Source organism: Arvicola amphibius, chromosome 4 (assembly GCF_903992535.2).
Source record: "Arvicola amphibius chromosome 4, mArvAmp1.2, whole genome shotgun sequence".
In the NCBI taxonomy this organism is placed as follows: Eukaryota; Metazoa; Chordata; class Mammalia; order Rodentia; family Cricetidae; genus Arvicola; species Arvicola amphibius.
In genome coordinates, this window is record NC_052050.1 from 23816604 (window position 1) to 23842043 (window position 25440).

Below are 25440 nucleotides of genomic sequence, written 5' to 3' on the forward strand. Positions count from 1 at the left end.
CACGCTAAAAAAAAAAAAAAAAAAAACCCCCCCTTTCCTTGGCTTCCCCAGAAGTCAGCCAATCCCACCCTCCATTGATGAAACCAGCTCTGAAAAGTTAGCTCTTTGTTCTCCAAGCTGGTCTCCAGGCTGAGCACAATTTCAGATTTCGGAGAATCGTCCTCCCCAACCCTCCCAACCCCAGCACCCAACCCCGCCCAGCTCCTGCTGGGCTGCCCAGCACCCAGAGTGGCTTGCAATTTGAATTGGGGATTGGGAAAGCTACGAAGGAGGTCTGCGGGTTCCCCAACCACGGAACCTGCAAGGGGGGCAGTCCATCAGGTCGTTCAAAAGAGGGGGGTCTCGAAATGAGATTCCAGTGCTGCACCTAAGTCCCTTTCACCACAATTGGCACTCGTTGGCCGATGGACCCGACCCAGCTTCCAGGCCAGGAAGCCGGACTACCAAAGCCCAAGCCCGGAGGGTTGCGCTGGCCCCAGCCTCCGCCCCGCCCCCGCCGCCCCCTCCCTCCCCCCCCCACCCCAGCGCCCCGCGCTTCCGCCTACTTGGCGCTGGGCGCCGCGGGGAAAGGGAGCGGCCGTCTCCTCTCTCACTCCCGGCCCCGGGGGGGGGGAGGGGGCGGGACTGCACCTCTAACCTCCAGCACACACCCCAGCGATCCTGATTCCCTGTTGCCCTCCCGCCCTCCCAGCCCTCTAAGCCCCAATGCACAGAGCCCACCCTTCTCCAGCGGTGGCTGCCCACCGCCTCGCTTGGATTTCCCGGGTTCCAGACTGGGGTCTGTCCCCGCACCCCAAGTCATCTCCCGCCTTCTTTCCCTGCTCAGGGGATCACAGGGAAGAGCCCACAAGGACTCCATCCCTCTTTCCTTCCCCGATTGGGAGCTGCACTGGAACTGCCTAGCCCGCGGCGCCGGGTGCCGGAGCTCACCTTATCCAGACAGTTCACCTTCTCCGTGGGATACACGATCTTGCCGCACCGGGCGCAGTTAGGGTTCATGGTTCTGGAGAGAGACTGGGGCGGGGATGCCCGAGATCGCGCGCGTTCCCTTTTCCTTGAGCGAGCGGTTGGGAGGCGGCGGCTGCAACTGTGCAGGCGACGGCGACTGGAACTGGGGAACTGGCCTCCGCCTCCGCCCTCCTTCCCCTAATAAACACGGTGGGGAGGAGGGGCTGCACTGGCTGGGGCGGGGACGCGCCTCGGGCGCGGAAAAGGGCGCGCGCGACGAGGCGCGCTCCCCCGGCGACGTGGGGCTGCGTGGGGGCGGGTTCCGGGGAGGGTTGCAGGACGTGGGTGCTGAAGCCCCTAAGTCCCCGGGTTCCCGCGCCCCTAGGCTCCCTGACTGACGGCAGCCCCTGGCCAGGGCCCTTCCCCCGTTGAAGACACGTACGCCACTGCGGCAAAGCCCGATCTCCCGTGAGAGAGCCGACCCCACGCACCCGACGAGGGTGGGGATGATACGGATTCTCCAGATTCGGGGACTTTCTTTATACCAGTGGGTACCCAGGGTAAACCTGCGGGGAACCCCACCTGCCCCGCCCCGTGCCCCAGCTAGTTCCATTCCCGCCCACGTCCTCTCCTACATTGGTACCTGCCCCTTTCCCTTTGGACTCAGCGCGTCCGGGTGTTCACGCTCGCTACGCCTCTGAACTGCAGCATTCCTGGGGTCCCTAGGATCTAGGCATTCTCTACTTTTAGCTTGACCCCCTTTGCTCTTTCATTCTTTTCTGTTACCCTCGTAATATCCGTGTAGCAACGGCAATGGTATCTTACTACTGAAAAGAATTTGCTCCATGCTCTGTTGCGGCGCGGGGGTATAGCTCAGTGGTAGAGCATTTGACTGCAGATCAAGAGGTCCCTGGTTCAAATCCGGGTGCCCCCTCGGAGTCTTTTCTCACTTTAATGGCCAAATAAAAACATCATTTCAACTGTGATCTTGATTCAACCCTGGGTTAAAATGTGTAAAGAAGAGATTACATTTTACTGTCTAAGCAGAAAACCTTCATTTTGCCTTGTACGCAGAAGAAGAATGCGGCGTGTTTACGTTCAGCTATCAGGAACAAAAGTTGCGCGACCTCATTTGACTGGCGCCAGAGTGGTGATTTCTACCCACGGTAGCCTTGCGGGTTTTGATTGGATGGTTCCACACTTTGGGTTCAGGAGTCAAGGTCACTCCCCAGGTTGGCGTCCTGTGTCCCGTGAGGGTAAGGGTAGGTCAGAAGAGGGAAACTCACCGACACAGCCCTTCTCCAACCTACGCTTTCTTTTTTCCTGTTTCTTTCACCCTGTGCTCTTTATTATTCTATGTTCTTTTCAAGCTTCCCTGTTGCTTGGTGATGTGGACCGTGTAAAAGCGCTTCCAGAACGTGAAACCCGCAAATGCGCACCCATCAGCTCTCTACAGAGCCAAGGAGTAGGATCCCAAAGCCAAGAAATATGAATTAATGCGGTGGTTTTCAAACTCGGGCGTGCTCCAGAATGACCTGGAGGGCTCATTAAATCATCCCCGGTTTCCTATTGTGTAAACCTGGAGTGAGGCCTTGCCAGTTAACTTTGACAGATCTTCCAGGTGAGGCACTCAGGGACCCGAGGACCACTCTGAGGATCACTGGAATGTTCCTACAAAGCCGTCGGGTTTCAAATCCTCAAAATGGGGACAGGTGTTCATCCGCCGAGTGTTTGGCTTAAGGTATCTGGGCTGGAAGAAATCTCGGTGAGAAGAGGGGATCAAAGGCAGCCCCCTCGACTAGGTTTTGCCCAAAAAAAGGCAAAAGAGATGTGCAGAGGCGTGCTGCCTGGGTCAGGGTGCGGCTGTGGTATTTTAAACACAGAATCTGGTTGTGTCATCCCAGGACCCCAGGGGAATACTCTCGTGCATTTTTTGCCTCCCAGTTCCCACTGCGTTTCTCTGCTGGGCTGAACAAGAAGCGGATAGAACAGAGCTGCAGGTCAAAGCCGAGAAATACCTGACTAGTGCTTCTGGCTTCCCAGCTTCCCAGGCACTGGGCTCGAAATTGTACTTTTCAGGCCTCAACTTCTCAGTGAAGAAGGTTCTCATTTTTATATCTTTTGATCGTGTCTTTTCTTCGCCCCTCCATACAGAGTGTCATGTAGCCCAGGCTGGCCTTAATTTTGATATACAGGCCCTGGCTAATCTTAAACTCCCTTGAAATCTGATCCTCCTGTCTCTGACTGCCACCAAGGGCTGGTATTAACAGGCACATACAGCCGCACCTGGCTGTAACACATCTTAAATAAGTATATAAACATTCTGCATCTGGATTCATCCTTTGTCTTTTGGGTCAGGAGATAAATTAGGTAAAAGTAATACTGCTTTCACACCTCAACACTCTTGTGGCCCAAAAAACGAAAGAGAAAGATGTGGCTGGCACTAGCCCACCACGTTAGACGAGCAGCAGGATTGCTGATTCTGGAGTACCAAGAACATTCTGATGGGGAAATTTTGAAGGATAGGCGACATTTTTGAATTGCAATGGAATTATATAGAAAAAGTATGTACCACCTTTGAGGGGGCACCCGGATTTGAACCGGGGACCTCTTGATCTGCAGTCAAATGCTCTACCACTGAGCTATACCCCCTCTGGTGGTGAGTGCTTAGAAAATTCTTTTTACATAACTTGCATACTTTTCATTTTGAGACTTGTTTATACTTTTAAAAGTAGCATGTTTTTGCTAAGTAATATTGAATTCAGCCAATAAAAAGGCATACATCTTTTTTTTTTCTTAAAAAGGAACTAAAAACAATTTTTCCCCAGAGACTGGGTTTTCTCTGTGTAACACTAGTTCTGTAGACCAGGTTGACCTCGAACTCACAGAGATCCGCCTGCCTCTACCTCCTGAGTGCTGGGATTAAAGACATGCGCCCCCACTGCCCCGCACACTAGCAGTTTAAAAACATGAATTTAGGTTACAAACTTCTTTTTTTCTTTCTTTAAAACAGTGTTTCATAATGTAACTCTATCTGACCTGGAATGCTAGCTCCTTTTGCTAGGCTTAATACTTTATCCAATCTCCAATCATTTATCTTTCTACTGCAAAACAGTATTGAAAGACTCTCCCCCCTGCTCTCTCCAGAATATCAATTCCACTGCAATCAGACCATCCACTGAGAGGCATCTGTAGTTTACAGAGTGTCACAGTTGCTCTCTTTTGAGTCTTAGAACACTCAGTGTGTCGGTCACCCTCTCAAGAAGCAGAACAAGCTTCGAACTAGAATATAGAATGGTCCTAGCTCTCTCTGAGTTCACAATGTACCAGAAACAGACTAGAAATAAATGCACAGATGAATTAACATAAATACTTGCCAGGGTAGTGGTGGCATCAGAGCATGCGTTTACTCCCCGTGCTCCGGAGGCAGAGACAGATGGATCTCTGAGTTTGAGGATAGCCTGGTCTACAGAGTGAGTTCCCGGACAGCCTGGACTACACAGAGAAACCCTGTCTTGAAACCCATCCCCCCAAGATAAAGTCCTCAGTAGTGATAAGGAGAAACAGTGTTAAAAAAAATTAAAAAGGCGTGCCCAGCTAGTGGTGGTGCCGCGGGGTGTGTTTAGTGCTTAGTTCAGCCATGACTGAATAGCCAAACTCCGCCAATAAGTAAATAATAGTAAAATCAAAACACTTAGGAGAGGACCAGAGGGTTGTTTCAAGCTGGAAAGCTATGGAAAGACTTTCTTCTTCTTTCCTTTACTTAGAGTGATGGGAATCAAATCCAGGTGTCACATGAGGCGGCAAGCACTTCACCATTAAAATGCCACCTTCCCAGCTGTGTGGAAAGCTGGGCTAGCAGTTTGGCAGTTAAGACCAGAATAGTTAAGATCAGAATGACATTAGAAGGGTGGTCTGTGCGAGGTGGATGTGCTAGGCAGAGGAAATGACCGCCAGGCAGCCCCTAAAGCTGGGGAAGGTTGGGCCAGGGAAGAACAATTCAAGAGCTGAAGTATCAGGTGGTACACGTCTTTAATCTCAGAATCCAGAAGGCAGAGACAAGGAGGATCTCTGAATTCCAGGCCAGCCTGGTCTACATAGGTAGCTTGAGGTCAACCAGGGTCACACAGTGAGACTGGTGGGGGCGGGTAAAGTAGCCCGGAAGGTGGAGAGTGAGAACCTTGAGACCACAGCAAGAAACATGGCTTTTCTATAAAATGAATGGGAATGTGTAAGGCCGTTTAAAAAAAAGGTTAATGAGTTCTAGACAACTGTTATACAGCTCCATGTCCAGAGCCCTGAGGTGTGGCTCAGTGGTGGGGGCTTGCCTGACAGATGACACCAGGCCCTTTGCTGGGTCTGCAACAAGAAAAATCCAAGATCACTCTCGTGAGGCTTGAATTCAAGGTGTCTAGGTGTGATGGCACAGACCTGTAATGCCAGCACTGTGAGCGTCAGAAAGGCCAGCATCAGCTACAGAGGTGGTGGGTCACACCTGTAATGCCAGCACTTTGAAGGCTGAGGAAAAAAATGGCCAGTTCCAATTCTAGGTCCAGTCTGGGCTACATCGTATGACCCTGTCTCAACAACAGCAATAATGAAAGTCTCGTTTAAGAGAAAGCAATAAATGCATGGCTCCTTGAGATCATATGCTGGTGCCACAGTCAACAGGCTCAATATACAACCAAAGCGACACAGAGAAGCCCCCCGTTGTGTGTGTGTGTTCAATGTTTTCACTCTTTTTTATTTTTAAGTTGAGAATTTATTGAGAGAAAGGGGAAGGGGAGGGAAGAGAGAGAGAAAGTGAAAGGGACTCAATGTTTTTACTCTTGATGACACCGGGGATTGAGCTCAGGAGTTCAGCATGTCACATAAGTTTTCTACCACTAAGCTATATACAGAATAGAGACATTGGGTGGACATTTAAGGCAGATGCTTAAGGCAAGGGCCACCCTGCTTCAGGATATTCTCTTTAAAAAGATTTTTTTTTTTTTTTGGTTTTTTCGAGACAGGGTTTCTCTGTGGCTTTGGAGCCTGTCCTAGAACTAGCTCTTGTAGACCAGGCTGGTCTCGAACTCACAGAGATCCGCCTGCCTCTGCCTCCCGAGTGCTGGGATTAAAGGCGTGCGCTACCACCGCCCGGCTTAAAAAGATTTTTAATTACTTTTATTTTTTAGTTCACATGTATTGGTGTTTGCCAATACATGTAGATGTTGGATCCCTTAGAACAGAAGTTACAGACAGCCGCGACCTGCCGTGTGGGTGCTGGGAATTGAACTCTAGAAGAGCAGCCAGTGTTCTTAGCCACTGAGCCATCTCTCCGGCCCCACTGTGTGTATTTCCAGCACGGCAGTTGGCAACCCTACCAGTTTAGGTCCCCTATAGTTACTGTCTACCATCACACCCTGCAACTGCTTTCTGCAGAAAGGAACGGGCACGCTCTTCAGCTGACAGGAGGAAGAGGAGAGAGGAGCCTGGGAGGTTCAAAACAGGAGAAGCCATGTGGTGGTCATTTTGGAAAGGAACAAGATGGACATACTTGGGCAGAGGTCTAGGAAAACTAGACAAATCGTTGAGAGGGGGCGGAGTGATACAAATGTGCTTTTTCTCAACAACACTCAGCCGCTGGGGGCAGTCACAGAGCAATCCTGTAATTGAAGTTACATAGCTTGTAGATTGGCAAGGAAATACAGCCTAGAGTTCACGGTGAACTAGGCAGGGCGCCAAGCAAGGACTTTGGAGAACACAAAGGATGCAAAGTGATCCAGTACTCAATAAACACACAATCCACCTGCACTTGGGGTGGGTGAGACAGCTCAACAGGTAAAGGTGCTTACCACCAGACCTGACGACCTGAGTTCAATCCCTGAGGTCCACGTAGCGTGAGGAGAGAATCAGTTCCCACAGCTGCCTTCAGGCTTACACACCTACACCACACACACACACACACACACACACACACACACACGTGTGCACGTTTTAAATGTAATTTAAAATATTGGACAAGATATGTGTTCCACATAAGAAGTACTCCAAGCTGGGCAGTGGTGATGTATGCTTCATAATCCCAGCACTCGGGAGGCAGAAGCAGGAGGTTTGGGTCATGCTAGGCCGGTGATCTAACCGATTTTTACCCAGTAAATGTAGTCTTCACCCCAATCAAGGAAACTTCTATTTGCAATAGAGACCATTACAGAAAACACCACAATCAAAATGCAGAGTTGTGGAGCCCAAGCCTAATGGATACAATCCATTTATGTGTGTTTATTGAGGACCGGATCACTTTGCATTCTCTGTGTTCTCCAAAGTCCTTGCTTGGCGCCCTGCCTGGCTCACTGTGAACCTTAGGATGTATTTCCTTGCTACAAGACAACTCCTGCACCTAGGTCTCAGGGAACGCTGCAGAAGAGGGGATGAGAGATTGTAAGAGTCAGAGGACCAGGGAATTGGCTGTGAGATTGTGTCACCTGGGAACATCAGAAGCTACATCCCTAAAGTCTCACCAACATGGCCACCCAAACGTGAGCTGGACAAGGACAACACCAATGAATATGCCGAACTGGACAGGGAAAACCCCACAAGACCTCAATCCTACATAAAGAATGTCAGAGTCGGGCGGTGGTGACACACACCTTTAATCCCAGCACTCGGGAGGCAGAGGCAGGCGGATCTCTGTGAGTTCGAGGCCAGCCTGGTCTACAAGAGCTAGTTCCAGGATAGGCTTGATAGCTACATCAAAACCCTGCCTCTAAAAACCAAAAATATATGTGTGTCTCTCTCTGTGTGTGTGTGTGTGTGTGTGTGAGACAGGCAATTGAGTAAAGCTAGAAGCAGAAGAGCTGGATTCCCAGGGACAAGTACAACAATTGGTTGTCCAGTTCCAAATGGTAAGTCTGAAAACATGTGCACAAATAACATCATATGGGTGAGACAGGTTATATTTAGAAAAATAAATGTATATACAAATATACATATGTATGCAATAACAATGAAAAAAGAGACAATGAATTCCAAAGGGAGCAGTATATGGGAGGGTTAGAGGGAAGGAAAGGAAGCAAGAAATGTAAGTTCCAGTCTTAAGCAAACAAACATTGCTGAAAAGCTGGGCTTTGTGGTACACATCTACAATCCCAGCACTTGGAAATCAGAGGCAGGAGGACCAGGAGTTTAAGTCCAGTGAGTTTAAAGCCAACCTGGGATACATGAGACTCTGTGTGGAAAAATAAAGGGGTTGGTATACCTTTAATCTCAGCAATCTCAGGAGGCAGAGGCAGGCAGATCTCTGTGAGTTCAAGGTCAGCCTGATCAACAGACAACAGCCTGATCAGGACAGCCTAAGCTTCAAAGAAACACAGTCTGGGGGCGGGGTGGACTTCAATGATTGTGAACAGGAATGTTGCAGGTCCCGAGTCAGATTATTTTGGGCTACCTCATCCCCCTAAGTAGAGGATTACCCTCTAACTGCAGCTGTCTATGAATAACCTAACATCCTTGTGACTATTAGGCAAATCCTTCTGGAATGTAGGAACACCAATCAAAGGCTAAGAATGCCATCAGAAAACATTCCAGGACTATCCAAGGGGCTTTCCACTTTGAGGTCACTCGCCTCCCTGGTGTTCTCACCAATTCCTTTTAAAAGTGTATTAGGAGCAGGCATGAAGGCACATGCCTGTAATTCCAGGACAAAACAAACATACAAAAAAAGCCTTGATTTATGCTTTTTCTTTGTGCTTTTTTTCTGTTTTTTGTTTTGTTTTGTTTTTTCAAGACAAGGTTTCTCTGTAGCTTTGGAGCCTGTCCTGGAACTAGCTCTTGTAGACCAGGCTGGCCTCAAACTCACAGAGATCCTCCTTCCCCTGCCTCCCGAGCGCTGGGATTAAAGGTGTGCACCACTACAGCCTGGGAAAGTCCACTTTTCACCAGAGGAGTCCCCCAGATCGGCATCCAGTGCCAACATGATCTCCTAGTACCCAAGTGCCTGGCACTGCCTCAGGGGAATGGTCCATGGCTCCAGCATCCTGTTGTTTGAATGAGGAGCCCTAAGGTGGTTCTGAGATGGTAGTTTAGGGTGGATGTGTGACATACCTTTTGTTTTGCTTTCAGATGGAGTTATTCATTCTGTTTGAAAGCATCCTGGGTGTCTGATCTTTCAGTTTACTTACAGTTTTTGTTTGTTTGGGTTTTTGCTGTTGCTTTTGGTGGGTTTTTGTTTTTTGGTTTTTTTTTGTTTTTGTTTTGCTTTTTTTTAAAATATTTATTTATTATACATACAATATTCTGTCTGTGTGTGTGTCTGCAGGCCAGAAGATCTCATTTCAGATGGTTGTGAGCCACCATGTGGTTGCTGGGAATTGAACTCAGGACCTTTGGAAGAGCAGGCAATGCTCTTAACCACTGAGCCATCTCTCCAGCCCTGTTTTGCTTTTTTTTTTTTTTTTTTTTTTTTTTTGACACATGGCTTTTTTCTGTAACAGCTCTGTCTGTCCTGGAACTCACTTTGTAGACCAGTAGATCAGGCTGGCCTTGAAACCTTGCCTGGAAAAAACAGAAAAGAAATTTTAAAAAAGAAAGTCTCTCCAAAGAACTTCATCCAGATGAGAGTGGTGGTCCATCTTCAAAATGCACGGAAATAAAAGTCTGGAAAGGATTTGACAAAACGTTCAAGTCAGACACAGAATAAAGCCAGCAGGAAGAGGTAGGTAGCATGAAGCATCAGACAACTTCTTTACCTGGTTCACCAGCCATTCTGTGAAGGGGCAGGTGAGTTAGAAGAGGTCATCAAAGGTGATATTTGGCAGTCAAACAACTTGGCTGGATAGGTTTGTTGTTGTTGTTGTTTTGGGGGGTTTAGACAGGATTTCACTGTTTGCTCTGGCTGTCCTAGATTTCATTACGTAGAACAGGTTGACCTCGGACTCACAGAGGTCCACCTACCTCTGCCTCCCGAGTGCTGGGATTAAAGGCGTGTGCCACCACTGACAGGTTTTGTGTTGGATAGTTTTATGTCAATTTGACACAAGTTAAATCACCAGAAAGGAGGGGACCTCAATTAAGAAAAAGGCTTCATCACATCAGGCAGATCTATGAAAATTCAAGGCCAGCCTGGTCTACAGAGTGAGTTCCAGGAAAATGCCTTTATAAGATCAAGCTGTAGGCAAGTATGTCGGGCATTTTCTTAATTAGTGACTGATTGGGGATGGCCCAGCCCATAGTGGGTCCTGGCAGGCCTAGTTCTATGAGAAAGCAGCCTGAGCCAGACATAAAGAGCAAGCCAGTAAACAGTACCCCTCCATGACTTCTGCATCAGCTCCTGACTCCAGTCCCTGCCCTGCTTGAGTTCCTATTTTGACTTTCTCCAGTGATGTGGAACCCTGTCCTCCCCAACTTGCTTTTGGTCATGTTGTTTCATCACAGCCATAGTAACCCTAAGACAGTGGTTAACACACTTAATCCCAGCACTCGGAAGGTAGAGGCAGGTGGATCTCTGTGAGTTCCAGGACAGCCTGGTCTACAGTAAGTTCCAGGACAGCCATCCTTGTCTACATAGCCAGAGGTACACAAAGAGACCCTGTCTCAAAAAAATGTGACATTCGTTCAAATCCCTTGCAAAACTATTTGGTTGCTGATACAGATGATGAAGAAGGAGAAGCGGAAGATGATGATTGTGGAGAAGAATTGGAGGACATTGATGAAGGGGGTGCTGAAGGGGAGGAGGAAGGAGAACTGGAGGAAAGAGAAGATGGCTAATACAAAAGAATACTGGTGGATTCCAGCCTCCGTTTTAGATTTTTATTTTTCGGTTTAAATTTTCTCTGGTCTCAGGGAGCAAGTCACACCCATTTTTCATTTGTTGCCCCTGTGCTTGCTTCCTAAGGTCTCTCTTCCCAACATAATGGTTCTCAACTGATTGTGGAGAAAATACCTTGTAGCCAGGGATACACAATGAGATCCTGTCTCAAAAAAATTAAGAGACCGCGTGATGGTGGCGCACACCTTTAATCCCAGCACTCAGGAGGCAGAGGCAGGCGGATCTCTGTGAATTCAAGGTCAATTTTATCTACAAGAGCTGGTTCCAGGACAGCTGGGGCTAGTACACGGAGAAATCCTGTCTTGAAAAAAAAAAGCTGAGTATTGTGGCACAGTTCAATAATTCCAACTTTCTGAACCAGGAGGATTACATATTCAAGTCCTGCCTGGGTCACAGAGGGATCTCAAGGCTATATGGACAATTTATGGAGCAAATTATGGAAGACCCTGTCTTTTTTGAACTAGTTCTTGTAGACCAGGCTGGCCTCGAACTCACAGAGATCCACTTGCCTCCTAAATGCTGGGATTAAAGACACGTGCCACCACCGTCCAGTTTCCCCCATAGGTTTTTATATTTGAATACTTGGTTCCTAGTTGGTGGAGAACTGTTTGGAGAAGGATTAGGGGGCATGGCCTTGTTGGTGGAGGTGCGTCCCTAGGGGTATGCTTGGACATTCTGAAAGCTCCTACCAGGTCTAGTTAGTCTCTTGTTGTCTACCTCCAACTTGTGGTGAGATGTCAAACCTCAGCTGCCTCAGGTTCTCATGCTGCCGTGCTCCCTATAATGACAGTCATGGATTTACCCTGATCGGGAAGCCAGCCCCCGCTTAAATGCTTTCTTTTATAATTCGCCTTGGTCATACTGTCTCTTCATAGCAACAGACAGTAACTAAGACAGGGGCGTCAGAGGAAAACTTTATGGAATTGGTTCATTCCTTCCACTTTTACATGGGTTTTAGTGGTCAAACTCAGTGGTTTGGCTGATGTGGCAAGCACCTTTATTCATGGAGAGGTCTTTCTGGCCATGATTTTACACACACAAATAAAAAGCAAAAAGGAATCCCCCCTTTTTTTTCAATATTTGGGACTGGACCTAAAATCTTGCTTGGCATTTGTTCCACCACTGAGATATACCTCTAGCCCTTTTTCTTACTTTATATTTTCAGACAAGGTCTTTCCACACTTCCTAGAGTGCCCTTGAACTTAGGATCCCCTTGCATAACTTCGGAATATGTGGAATTACAAACCTGGACCATCGGGCCTTAATGTTTCCATTACAACCCGCCTGTCCACCTTCCAAACCCCTTACTATTCTTTTTTCTTTTTCTTTTTTTCTTTTATATACGTTGGTGTATGTCTGTGTGAGGGTGCCAGATCTCCTGGAACTGGAGTTACAGATAGTCTGGCTTCAGCTGGGTACACTGTCATTAAGAAAAAGTATTGTGCTGGGTGGTGGTGGCGCACGCCTTTGATCCCAGCACTTGGGAGGCAGAGGCAGGTGGATCTCTGATCGGTGAGTTCGAGGCCAGCCTGGTCTACAGAGCGAGTTTCTGGACAGCAAAGACAGCTAAGGCAAAGAAACCCTGCTTCAAGTATCTGGGGGGGGGGGTATTCTTTCTTCACTTTGAAGAACAAAACAAAAAAAAATAGAATGTTTTTATTTTTGTTTTGGTTTTTCGAGACAGGGTTTGGGTAGAATGTAATGGTACCAAACACACGGAGCGATTTGTAAGCGCTCCGCAGCCATTGTTCCACAACCTAATGAAATCATTCTGAGCTCGCTCTTTCTCCAGCACTGTTCTTTTTTTAAAATTATCTTTATTTTTATTTTATTATTTTTTTTCGAGACAGGGTTTCTCTGCAGCTTTGGAGCCTGTCCTGGAACTAGCTCTTGTAGACCAGGCTGGCCTCGAACTCACAGAGATCCATCTGCCTCTGTCTCCCGAGTGCTGGGATTAAAGGCGTGCGCCACCACCGCCCGGGTTCCAGCTTTGTTCTTTAGGAACCCTAACAGAGCAATTCATTTTTACTTATGTAGCTATTTGTTCTGAAAAAGAACCTCATTGGGTAACTCAGGCTGACATCGAAATCGCGGAAATTCTCCTGCCTCAGTTTTTCAACCCTGGGATTACCAGAGTGTACCACCACGCTCGGTGCACGAATTATTTTTGAATTCCCGGTAGCAACGAAGCTCGAAAGAAGCGGTAGGCCAATTAATAAAGACAAGAAATAATGTATCTACGTCTCCGGTTACTTCCGAGGCCGCTGGAAAGGGAACCAAACTCATTTGTGCCTACAAAACGAAACCACAGCTTTCAACTCCCGGATGCCGCGAAGAGGCCCCAGGGTTGTGCGTCATTTAGCTGCGACACGGCGGAAAGGGGGGTGTGTGAGCAGGTCCGGTCACGTGGCTGACTGGGCGGGGCTTCCAGTTCATATCCCAGTGTCCCTTGTACTAACTTCCTTTTTGACTCTTTCCGGGCCTTCAAGATGTCCAAGCGAGGTGAGCGTTCGGGTTTCGGGGGTATCCGCCGCCATCCGCCGCACGGGGCGCCCGGTCTCTTCTGTGGCGACAACTCCGGGCGGCGGCGGTGCTTTGCCATCCTCGGGCTGGAGAGGGAGAGGATGGGCTCCGCGGAAGCTTTAGAAAGCTCCGGGAGGAGGGCAGCCGAGTTGGGGCCTCGAGCTGGCAGGAGCGGAGCGTGGGGCTGGACGAAGCCCGTGAGGTCGCCCCGCGCACGGCTGCAGCAGTGACGTAGCCGTCGGCCTGGTTGGGGCGGCTAATGCGATCCCCCGCCTCTCCCGAATGTAAAAGTTGAGGCCAGAATGGAGTCGTTCCATCCCCTTGTCCTCGACAGGAGGATGGTAATATGGGGGGCAGCCGGGGATAGGCTAGTCTTGCATAGTTTGGGGCTGTGATGGGGGCTAGGAGCCCTGGAAACAGTGGCCATTAAGTTTGTGTCTTTCCCTCCTCGCAGGACGTGGTGGGTCCTCCGGAGCGAAATTCCGGATATCCCTGGGTCTTCCGGTAGGAGCTGTGATCAACTGTGCTGACAATACAGGTGAGGTCAGGTGCTGTGCCCGTCGCGATCCCCCCCCCCCCTTTTAAAAGCACTCAGTGGGCCTTTTGCTAATGACCCACTGAGCCGTCAAGAAGGGGCAGAGTGAAAAACACCACTTTTGGGTGAAGGGACAACATGGTGTGTTGTTTACTTCAATCGGTGCTGTGACAAGATACTTCTGAAAGACTGCTGGGCCGTTTAGTGAGTGAGGGGCTTGGGAAGCATTTAGGAACTCGCTTTTGTTTCTTTTGGCCCTTTGAGGCTGCCTTACCCTCTGTGTGGCCCAACCTGACCCCAAACTGGCAATGCTGCCGTCTTTTTGTTTACATTTGTTTTATTTCCCGTAGGAGCCAAAAATTTGTATATCATCTCTGTGAAGGGAATCAAGGGACGACTGAACAGACTTCCCGCTGCTGGTGTGGGTGACATGGTGATGGCCACGGTGAAGAAAGGCAAACCGGAGCTGAGAAAAAAGGGTGAGTGCTCAAAGCAGTTGGCATTCTCCGTGTGGTGGGAAGGGAGAGAAATTTTGTCGCCAAAAGCCTCTACGTAACATTATGTTCATGGGCTGTTGATCAGTGAGTGCCTCGTTTCCTGCTGTTGGGGGACCTTTTGAGATGATGTTTGAAAAGTTGAGCTGGGCCTCAGGATTGGGCTTACAGGCACAGGACCAACTGCTTTGGTCTATGGAACATCCTGTCGATTTCCTAGGCAGGGTCTTATGTAGGCTCAGGTGTCTGCTATTTAACCTGCCACTCACCTGGCAAGGCTCATCATTCCTGTGTTCCTAGCTATCCATGCACATGGTCATACTGATGGGTGTTTGGACGAGACAAGCACAGCTTTAAAGGCTCCTGTCAACACAGGCGTGTTTTTGTGACAATAGACAGGGAGTCATGGACAACCCAAAATAGTGTTCCCATAGGTATATGACTTAAAAGCACAAGCCTCCGAATCCCCCACTTGAGTGGTCTGACTTTAGAACTCTAGGGTTTCATTTTAGACCTAGCTGGCTTTCTCAGGTCCGCCCACCTTGGTTTCCCGGGTGCTGGATTTAAAAGCATGTGCCACAAATTAATGTTATTTTTTCCAGGGAAGTTCTTCAGGATAGTACAGATGTGCCCTGTGGGGTTGTGATGTTGTAGCATAGCAACACTCTACTGCCGGCGGCAGTGGTGTCACATGCCTTTAATACAATCACTTGAAGGCAGAGACAGCAGATCTATGAGTTTGAGGACAGCCTGGTCTAGTAAGTTCCAGGGCAGCCAGGGCTACACAGAAACCCTGTCTCAAAAAAAAAAAAAAAAAAGACAGCCAGAAAAAAGGTGAAAGGACACTTTCTTTGTTCCCCTTCATACTTCTTGAGGGAATGGTGATGTGTAGCTAAACTTTAGACAAGGATGTATCTGCAAGGGTTGGTCCTCTTCTCAGAACATGTCCAGGGTCTGGTTGGTGGCTCTGGAAGCTGTCAGGGAAGAGCAGAGCACATGCCCCTTACGTGGCGGGTCGGATGACAGCCAGATGTGCTGTTGTCTGCACCGCTGGTCTGGTGGAGACACCCTTGGTTTCCATCAGAGTTAAGAATCTCCAGTGCTTTTGTGGGTGGGTGTCAGGTGGGAGAAAGGTAGTCAGAATCTCTGTCTTTGGGAATTTAGTCCTATGCTGCACATAAAGATAGTGCTTAGATTTGAATATGCAGGAAAGAGAGGGGGCTTTTAAAGAGAAAACCTCGAGCTTAGTTCTAATTACACAGTAAAAATGGAAGCCAGGCTAGGTGGCAGAGGACTTCATTCCAGCTGTTCTAGAGACTTAGGCAGAATGGTTCTGAGTTTTAGACTTGCGTGGGCAACTCAGTGCTAAGAGCATTTGGCCTGGTGTGCAAGGCCTTGAACCATTCTCTAACACAAAGCAGTTGGGGGGGTACAAGAAACCCAGCTTTTAGGCTTTGAAGAGATAGATGGTGGTTCATATTAGTGTCCTGTCTGATGTCAGTAAGGTCGCAAAGTGATCTGGGTTTTTCCCTGTGCTAATGGACATTACCGCATGGTGACTGCTCTATATAAATAAGTAATTTAGGTGCTTGGATCGTTGAGTGGTTGTGCAGTTTCCTAAAGTACCTGCTCTGTGGGCTGTGTTCTAGGGTTTGATCAATTAATACATACTGGGAAAGCCCCTAATGCATACTTCTTAAAATAAAAATGCCATTGTTTTCAGAGGTGGTTAACGGACAACCTGGGATAAATCAAAGATTAAACTTTGTAAGTAGGACTACTTGATCCATAGGCAAAATAACAGAATGGATGGCGTGTCATTTCTGTGCATGTAGAGGCTAAAAACATCCTGTCCTTAGTAGGGAATAGTGTGCTGTCGCTGTGCTGGGCGTCAGTAGGGAAGATCAGGGTAACGCATCAGACACAGTAATGGGTTCTCTTTGGGTATGTTAGCTGTGTAGACAGATAAATTTTTACTGGCTGTACTTAATGTTTGTAGGGCAAGCCCCCTAAGAGGCTGTTGTGAAGGCCTCATTCTCTCCTAGGTTACAGGCGTGTGGGCATGTCCACCACACCTGATGTTGGTGTGATGCGCTGTCCTGCATCACCCTTGCACACAGGCAAATGCTATCAACTGAGCACTGACTTCCTGTGGTTCTAGCTTGCTAGATAAGAGGGAAAGGTGTAGTAGACAGTGCTTAAGTTTATATTTTGGAGTTATCTTTGGGAAGGAGTACCTATTTCTGCACAAGTATGATGGCTGTTAAAGGGTGGTGGGTTGCATGAATCCTCGCCTTGCGGTAGGTGATGGGAACCTAGTGGAGAGAGGGCTGCATGCTTTTATGCTGTGCTAGGGCTTCACCGGGTAATAACTGCTGCCCTGTTTTTCCTCCTTAGTCCATCCAGCTGTTGTAATTCGACAACGAAAGTCATATCGGAGAAAAGATGGGGTGTTTCTCTATTTTGAAGACAACGCAGGGGTCATAGTAAACAATAAAGGCGAGATGAAAGGTAGGAGGCAGTTGCCAGCATCGCCTGTGTGTTGGGCTGGGTGATTTGCGCTATTCTAGGAGCATCAACAAGGAGCCCTCTGTCTAACCTGTCTTCTGTTCTGTGCAGGTTCTGCTATCACAGGTCCAGTTGCAAAGGAGTGTGCGGACTTGTGGCCCAGGATTGCATCGAATGCAGGCAGCATTGCGTGACTCTCCAGTGCATTTGTAAAATAGATTCATTAAAAGGCTTTCTTGACACCCTCACCAATGTCAGCTTTTTAGACGGAAACTGCTGAATGCCAACTCTCTGTGTGACCTTCACTTTATTTTTTTATTTTTTATTTTATTATTTTTTTGTTTTTCAAGGCAGGGTTTCTCTGTCGCTTTGGAGCCTGTCCTGGAACTAGCTCTTATAGCCCAGGCTGGCCTCGAACTCACAAAGCTCCACCTGCCTCTACCTCCACAGTGCTGGGATTAAAGGTGTGTGCCACCACCACATGGTGTGACCTTCACTTTCTAACTTTTGTAAGGATTATCTTTAGAGGCTGGATGTGGATCAGCTGTAAAGAGCACTGGCTCTTCCAGAGGACATGGCTTCAAGTCTCAGCACCTACATGGTAGCTGTAACTCCAATTAAAAAAAAACATTAACTTTTTTCAGGCCCCTTCTGGTACTAGACACACACATGGTGTGCAGGTGAACATGCAAGCAGAAACACTTGTGTGTGTTCAATAAAGTCTTTGTCTCTTGAGTCCCTAAAATAGAATGGCGCATTCTGTCTTCTAACAGATGACCTATGTGAGTACGCTTCGAGAGCAGTCTTTGCAATAAGGTGAAGTTACTGGTTAGTGCTTAGTGCCCTGGCACCCTGCAGGCATATGTGTTGGTGTTTTGCCACGGGTGTCTGGTTCCTTTGAACTGCTACCATGTGTGTGCTTGGAATTGGATCCTGAGTCCTCTGGAAGACCAGGTACTGCTGAGTTATCTCTACACCTCACCGACCTCTTTAAGAATGGGGAAGTAGCCTAGGTGGTGGCGGCGGCTGCCCTTAATCCCCACGGTGGGTAAGGAGATGCATGGTAAACAATAAAGGTTATAGTAAACAACTAGGCCTTCAATTAAAGGCATGTGCTACAACTGCCTGGTGAGACTGCAGAGGCGGGGGGGGGGGGGACGACGACAAAGTCTTGGTATATGTAGCATGTTTTTGCTGGGGTTAAATACCATGTCCAGCCTAAGTTTTTTCAGGTTAATTTTAGGTCTGTTGGTGCTGGACTATATCTACCATGTTTGCGCAGTGCCCTTCCCTTAGGCCTGAAGGTTAGTCAGGTCTTCAGAACTGTAGTTAAGTATGGTTGCTGGGAAACTGAAGCCAGGACCTCTGGAAGAGCAGGCAATACTCTTTCCACCTGCCTCCGCCTCCTGAGTGCTGGGATTAAAGGCGTGCGCCACCACCGCCCGGCCTTAGCTGTGTTTTGTGCCTGGAATCTGGGAAAGGCAAAAGTACGAAGTGAAAGGGCTGGAGTGTGCCATAAAGGGCTTCCCTGTCTGCGACCGTGGTTTCAATCCCCAGGAACACCCAAAAAACATTCCAACCTGCTTCAGCCCAAATGAATCTGGTAGGCAGGGTTGAAGTGAGCAGAGGCATGTGTACAAGGCAGTGCCACCATTGTAGTAGGGCTTCATTATTGGGGTGGGTGGTGAATTGGGGAAATGACCAGCCCCTGTGGTGTGATGAATGGTTAACGTTCTGGACTCTGAAGTCAGACCGAACTCGGAACCTGTTCCACTCAAACCATGAAACCCAATATAAACCGGTTGCCCATGCATGTTTAAGCATTGCCAGGCCATGTGTCACTACTTAATGTCTGGCAAAGAATTTCATGTCCATTTGTTTTTTTGCTTTTTTGTCTGGAAGACAAGAATTGATTCCAAGTGTGACACATACCTGTAATCCCAACACTTGGGAGCTAGCAAAAAATAAGGCCAGCCTGGGGTATCTTAAGAATGATTTAAGAAGTGGGATGAGAGGAACAAGGGCTCTGAGGGTCCTGCACAGAGGGTTAAGAAAAGTGAGCTTGGTTTTTGGCTTTGCAACTAACTTGGGAACTTGGGGTTGGGGAAGGGACAATCTGAAGTCCCCCAGTCTAGCTGAGGTTGGCCTTGAGCACCTTGCAAACGCTAGGATTACGATTGAGCTTCACTGGGCTCACTTAATTCCAGCAGTTGGGAGGCAGAAGCAGGTGGATCTCTTGAGTTCAAGGCCAGCCTGGTCTACCAGAGCTAGTTCCAGGACAGGCTCCAAAGCTACAGGGAAACCTTGTCTCGAAAAACCAAAATATAAAAAAAAAAAAAAAAAAAAAATGAGCACCACGTTGGTCTGCATTTTACGGAAATCCGTTTTAAACCCTTAGCTCCTTACCCCGAAGGTGATGGTTCTAAGGTGTTCTGAGTTGCCATCAAATCTAGATACCAGCTTTGTAGGGGAAACTCAGCTGAGAATTGAGTAATAAAGCCTGAAGACAGCCAGGGCTATCTTTGCGCACGTATTTAAATCCCCGCACTCGGGAGGCAAAGGCAGGCAGATCTCTTGAGTTTGAGGCCAGCCTGGTCTACAAGAGCTAGTTCCAGGACAGGCTCCAAAGCTACAGAGAAACCCTGTATCGAAAAATAAAAGTAAATAAAAGCTTGGAGACAATGGCTGGAGATATTAAAGCCACACTGTTTTGGAGGGGGACTAAGTTCCGCTATCACTTTTTTTTTTTAATTTGCTTTGGTGTTTTGAGACAGGGTTCCTCTTTGTAGCCTTGGCTGTCCTGGAACGCTCTGTAGACCAGCCTGGCCTCAAAATCAGAAATCTGCCTGCTGCCACCTACCTCCCTAGAGGGGAGAAAGGCGTGCATCACCACCGCCTGGTCGGGCGCACCTATACTCATGCATATAAAATGCTAAAACATTTATGGATGTAAAGTGTGCGCGCAGAGGACTGGGCACGCAGAACAGTTTGATAGAGTGCTTGTCTAGAACGTATTAGGCATGAAATCTTGGGTTAATCCCAGCATCACAGTAAGATGGGCGTGGTGGGGAACCTGAAATGTAGAACAATAGGGTTTGTCTCAGGGAGGCCCTTGACATACGTAACAATGCGCAGTGAAATACCCATCTAGTGCTCTTTGCTCCAGAAAGCATTCAGAGGCTGTGGGGGTTGGGATGTCTCGTTTTTGTGAGTATCCTAAGCGACTCGAAAAAGGCTTTGTTTTGGATGGCGTGGCTGTAAGCACAGTGGCCCAGGCTTATAGCATCTCCAGGCCCAAGGTGTGGTCCGCGATTCCACCTTACAACCCACAACAGGACTACCACACTCGGCGGTACTTCCGGAGCCACGTGGTTCCGCCCATTTTGCGGAAAACTGATCAGGTAGGTTTGGAAGTATCCCGGAGGACCCCGAGACTTCTGGGGTTTGACTTTCGTGACCCAGGACTTCGAGGTTTCGCCCCTCCCTGACTCTGGGCCTCGCCCTGCAGGGCCCTGGGCACTTCTGAGGTCAGCACCCTGCAGCGGCTGTGCTGGTGAATTAGGGAGTGGAGGGGTACTGTGGCGGAGGAATGGAGGTGCCGAGCACGAGGTCCTTTCCACCCAGAGCCCCATCTACAGTCTCATTTCTTGTTTCTGCAAGAGGGACAAGGGCAGAAAGCCTGTCTCTCCCAACAAGTAGGTGTCTTTGTGATGTCACAGGATCTTTGTCTTTGTGATGTCACAGGGGACGCCTTAGAGTGATCACCTTAGGTCCTTAAAACCCGAAGAAACTTCCATAGAGCTCTGTTAACCAAACAAAGTGGATTGTCTTGACCTGGCACCTCAGTATCATACTGTCACAGTTGCAGGGTTAAGGCTGGCTCACAACACCTGGGGCCCCACTTCTGCAGACACCCCTCTCCAGCAGTTTCTTGCCCAGGATTGTAGACCCTTAGGCTGTTGACTGACAGTTCCATTTCCTCCCAATGCTTTATTTTTTTCTTTTTTTTTTTTTTTTTTTTTTTTTTAAGCTTTGGTTTTTTTTTTTTTTTTTTTTTAAGCTTTTTTTTTTTTTTAAGGTTTATTTATTATGTATACAACATTCTGCCTCCATGTATGCCTGCGCACCAGAAGAGGGCACCAGATCTCATTATAGATGATTGTGAACCACCATGTGGTTGCTGGGAATTGAACTCGGGACCTCTGGAAGAGCAGCCTGTGCTCTTAACCACTGAGCCATCTCTCCAGCCCCCTTTTTTCTTTGTTTTTATTTTATGTAGTCACCCTGTCTCCCAGGCTGTCCTTGAACTGGGAGTGCAGCTGAGAATGTAGTTTAGGGGTATAGTACTTGCCTCACTTGTATGAGGTCCTGGATTGACCTCATTACTGCATCCCATTCACCACCCCCATAGAAGATAAAACCAGTGGCTGGGAGTGCAGGGCTGAGCCCCCACCGCTTGGCAGGCCTCCTGACAACACCGTTGCCTTAGTGTGGGTGTTGACTTCAGTGGTGTGAAGGCAAAAAGGACCTACCAGGCTGCACTTGGAAGAGATCGTGGGGATTTTTGTAGTCCTTAGCGTTGTGTGTGTCCATATGTGTACAGTGCCATTACACAGACACACAATCTGTCTTTTTGTCTCTATAGCAGGAGCCGGAGGTGTGTATGTCTAACAATGTCAGTGTTTTTATTTTCTGGGGTTTTTTTTGTTGTTGTTGTTGTTGTTTTGGAGTCACAGTCTGGCTGTGTAGCCCAGGCTGGTCTCCAACTTGAAATCCTTTTTCCTCTGTTTCCTGAGTGCTGGAACTACAGGCCCATGGCACCTGACTTGAATTTTCTTTATTTAATTTTTATTTTTATTTATTTATTATTATTTGTGGGGGTTCAAGACAGCGTTTCTCTGTGTAGGCCTAGCTGTCCTGGAACTTGTTCTGTAGACCAGGCTGACCTCAAACTCAAAGATACACCTGGCTCTGCCTTCTAAGTGTTGGGATTAAAGGTGTGTACCAACAACAACCAGTTTATTTTTTACTTTTATTTTTATTTATTTATTTTTGAGATAGGGTCTCACTATGGGTCTCTGGCTGGCCTGAAACTAGCTATGTAGACCAGGCTGGCTTGGAACTCACAGATCCAGTGGTCTCTGCCTCCCAAGTACTGGGATGAAAGGTGTGCTGCTACATTCAGCTTCAAACACACACATTCTCTCTCTCTCTCTCTCTCTCTCTCTCTCTCTCTCTCTCTCTCACACACACACACACACAGACAGACATACACTTTTTTGCCTGCACATATGTCTGTGCACCACTAGTGTGCCTGGTGCCCTTAAAGGAAAGAATTGGGTGTCGGATGTCCTGTACTAGAGTTACAGACAGTTGACAGTTGTGAGCCTTCGTGTGGGGGCTGGGAATTGAACTGGGTCTTCAGGAGGAGGCTCAGTGCCTCAGTGCTCTTAACCACTGAGTCATCTCTCCAGTTCTGCCTCCAACCTCCCCCACCTTTCCTTTGAGGCAGAGTTTCATGGAATTAGACTGGTATCTAACTCATTCTGCAGCTCAGTTGCTGTTGAACTTCCGATCCTCCTGTTTCTAGCTCCTAAGTGTCAGAGTGCATGCACTGCCATACTCAAGCTCTTGTTTAACTTTTAAAGTATGTTTGTTTGTCCATTTGTTTTTTGAGATGGTCTCATACTTAGTAGGCCAGGCTGGCCTGGAATTCACTATGTAGCCAAGCCTGGCTTCAAACTTGAAGCCTCCCAAGAGCTGCCAAGTTACCGCATGCCCATGCCGCCCCTGTTTTTGTTTTGTTGTTTATCACTGCAGTTACATCTGTGCTGGGTATTTTTATTTGAATAAAGATGTAAGAAAGCCAGGCGGTGGTGGCGCACACCTTTAGTTCCGTCACTCAGGAGGCAGAAGCAGACGGATCTCTCTGAGTTTTAAGGCCAGCCTGGTGTACAGAACCAATCCCAGGACAGGTTCCAAAGCTACAGAGAAAAACCCTGTCTTGAGAAACCAAAAAACAAAAAAACCCAAAACCAAACAAACAAACCAACAAACCAAGATATTTGAACTGGATGAGGTGGTACACGTACTTGGGAGATGTTCAGGTGAGGGTCAGGAGGTCAAGGTCATCCTCAACTATGTAGCTTTAAGGCTTCCACTGACCTACGGGAGTGACCACAGACAACAATGTGCAACAAAACAGTAACAAAATATGTGTATTTAGCCTTTATCATGGTAGGCCTTTTATCTAAAGCAAGTCATGGAAATCTCATGGCCGCTTTCCAGTTGGTCACCAATGATAAATACTGGGGGCAGGAGCACAGCAATTGGCCCGTGAGCACACAGCTTGCTAGTAGCAGAGCTGGACTTAGGACCCACAGTCTAGCATCAGAGCCCTTCCCTGTAGGTTACACTGCTGTCTCTGCAGATCGTTAGTTAGTGCGTTTACATTTAATGTGTCCCCAGTTCCTTCTGGCCCTACTTGCCCTTCCCCGGTGAAGCCCCAGGAAGTTTGCACCTCACTCTATGGGACACCCCAGTTGACAATCTTCTCTTTCCTCTTCGTTTCCAGGATCGTGGCGGTACAGGAAGGGATGGCTGGATAGTGGATTATTTCCACATTTTCGGTCAAGGACAGAGATATCTGAACAGGAGGAACTGGGGAGGGGCAGGCAAGTGTCATCTCGCTGCCCACGCTCACATGATCCCACCTTGGAAAATGTGTTCCCGAGAGGTTAGAGAAGCGGGTACAGAGAGGCCAAGAGGGTCAAGGACTGTATCCTCCTGGCTTTTCTCTCCGTACATGAGCAAATAGTGCCTGGTGTACCTACTATTCATTTCTGGAACAGTTCCTGTGTGTCAGGTACCCCTCACCCTCATTTTATCCCATGATGCAATTCGTACACCGTGTATGATTTTAAACCGATTTGCTAAGAAGGGCTGAGATGGAGTTGCAGTTTCCCTCCATCCACTCTACAGCCTGTTCCATGTGCGTGTGTGCATGTGTGTGCGTGTGCGTGTATGTGTGTGTCTGCATGTGCATGTGTGCAGTGGTCACCCCTACAGGCACTTAGGCTCCCTGAGCACACTCAGTTTAGCAGCTATGGGAAAAGGAAGATTAACTTTTTCTGGCAGAGGCAATCTTCTTTCCATCCAACTCCCTCATCTTTTGGGCTCAAGATTACCATAAAGTCCTCTGCATCATGTGGTCAAATGGATCCATCTGTTTTCTCCAGATGGGACAGAGGCAAGGGATGCAGTGACTCACCGGGTTTAAGTGGGGAAGGGGAGAGGGTACTGTCTGCAGGCTCAACCACTCTCCTCTTTCCCAAGGGCATTCCATCCAGCAGGTGAGTGGACATGACTCCTACAATGCCAATCTGAAGCCCATAACGATGGGCTTGAACGGTCAGTTCGGCTACCGCAGGAACACTCCAGCCCTCCGTCAGCGCACGTCAGTGTTTGGAGAAGTCACTCCATTCCCCGTCTTCTGAAGATGCTGCTTTACAGTATTGGACATGAATCTCAAGACAGATGTTTAGATGAGCTGTCGATGCTATTCTCTATTTTTTAAACATGCATTTGTGTCTCCAGGTGTGTTCGTTCTTCTCTGGGGTAGGAGGAGTGAACAAGTTGGTTTCCGTACACTCGGCTTCACCTTTGGAGGGGAGAGGATCAAGGGAGCCTCTGTTTTCTTCCAGGCTGGGGTGATGATATGGGCCCATATTTGTCCATCCTCCCTTGGCAGGGACAGGGATTAAACCCGTGGTCTAGTGCATGGAAACACCAGCATTCTGCCACTGACCAGCCTTTCTAGCTAGCAGTGGGTACTATGAGCTCAATCCTCAACAAAACACTGCTCCAGGTACCACTAGGCTCCTAGGTCAGAAGCTGGGAAGGGAGCTGTGCATGACAACCTGAATTAGATTCCCAGCACCTATAGAGTAGAAAGAGGGTGCTGACTCGTTGCACAAAGAATAAAAATCCAGATAGATAAAGGGTTTCCAGCTGAAGATCAGAGAAGCAGATCAGTAATCCTCAGACTCCACACTCTACTGAGTTCCTGTCTCTTCCCCTTTATATTCCTCTCTCTGCTCAGCCACATCACTCCCCTCTCTACCTCCCTAGTGCTGGGATTAAAGGTGTGTGAGCCCATATACTGGAATCACCTTTTTGTGAGCTCTGTTTCTCTTAGACAAATTCAGTCTTGCATAGCCCAGGGTGGCCTTGAACTCTGTCTGTCTCTGTCTCCAGAGTCCTGGGATTAAAGGTGTGTGCTACCACTCCCTGGCCTATGTGGCTGACTAGTGTGGCTGCTGTGCCCTCTGATCTTCAGGCAAGCTTTATTTATTAAAACACAAATAATGTACCCCATGCTGACTGCCACAAATTGTTCTCTGGGTACTACCTGTGCTCTGTGGCAGGTGTATGCCCCTATACACACACATGCTCAAACACAAGAGACATAGAGAAAACAAACCCAAATAAACAAAGGCAAAAATACACAAGGAATCGGCTGTGGGCCCCTAGCTGGATGTGGTGAGACACACTTGTAATCCCAGTACTTAGGAGCTGGAAATGGGAAGACCCACACAACTAGGAAGCCAGGCTAGGTTATATAG

The 25440-nt window shown here is 48.1% G+C and overlaps 3 protein-coding genes and 3 non-coding genes across 8 annotated transcripts in view; 4 read left to right on the top strand and 2 right to left on the bottom strand.

Annotated features, from left to right (window-relative positions):
* Positions 1-1140, bottom strand: part of Lasp1 (LIM and SH3 protein 1) — a 39853-nt gene extending 38713 nt beyond the window's left edge. Inside the window, exon 1 of one of the 3 annotated variants that reach the window (XM_038326355.2) lies at positions 931-1139. In XM_038326355.2, the coding sequence (XP_038182283.1) occupies positions 931-999 (69 nt within the window). In that variant the 5' untranslated portion in view covers positions 1000-1139. Of the gene's footprint in view, positions 1-298; positions 428-930 lie in introns of those variants that run through there. The other 2 variants (XM_038326357.2, XM_038326356.1) reach the window with 2 other exon arrangements.
* A 670-nt stretch (positions 1141-1810) lies between these two features.
* On the top strand, positions 1811-1882 carry Trnac-gca. Its single transcript has one exon. It is a non-coding gene; the product is annotated as a tRNA-Cys (tRNA).
* A 1646-nt stretch (positions 1883-3528) lies between these two features.
* Trnac-gca lies at positions 3529-3600 on the bottom strand. The gene has a single exon. It is a non-coding gene; the product is annotated as a tRNA-Cys (tRNA).
* A 9581-nt stretch (positions 3601-13181) lies between these two features.
* Positions 13182-17064, top strand: Rpl23 (ribosomal protein L23). The gene is made up of 5 exons (XM_038326827.2): positions 13182-13258; positions 13734-13817; positions 14165-14293; positions 16706-16819; positions 16928-17064. The coding sequence occupies exons 1-5, from the start codon at positions 13246-13248 to the stop codon at positions 17008-17010; spliced, it is 423 nt and encodes a 140-aa protein (XP_038182755.1). The 5' UTR covers positions 13182-13245; the 3' UTR covers positions 17011-17064.
* Positions 13855-13990, top strand: LOC119813841. Its single transcript, XR_005285287.1, has one exon. It is a non-coding gene; the product is annotated as a small nucleolar RNA SNORA21 (small nucleolar RNA).
* Positions 17065-20010: 2946 nt separating the features above from the next.
* On the top strand, positions 20011-24399 carry C4H17orf98 (chromosome 4 C17orf98 homolog). Its single transcript, XM_038325356.1, has 3 exons — positions 20011-20217; positions 23391-23490; positions 24152-24399. Exons 1-3 carry the CDS (start codon positions 20011-20013, stop codon positions 24310-24312), a joined length of 468 nt encoding a protein of 155 aa, XP_038181284.1. The 3' UTR covers positions 24313-24399.
* Positions 24400-25440: the final 1041 nt, after the last annotated feature.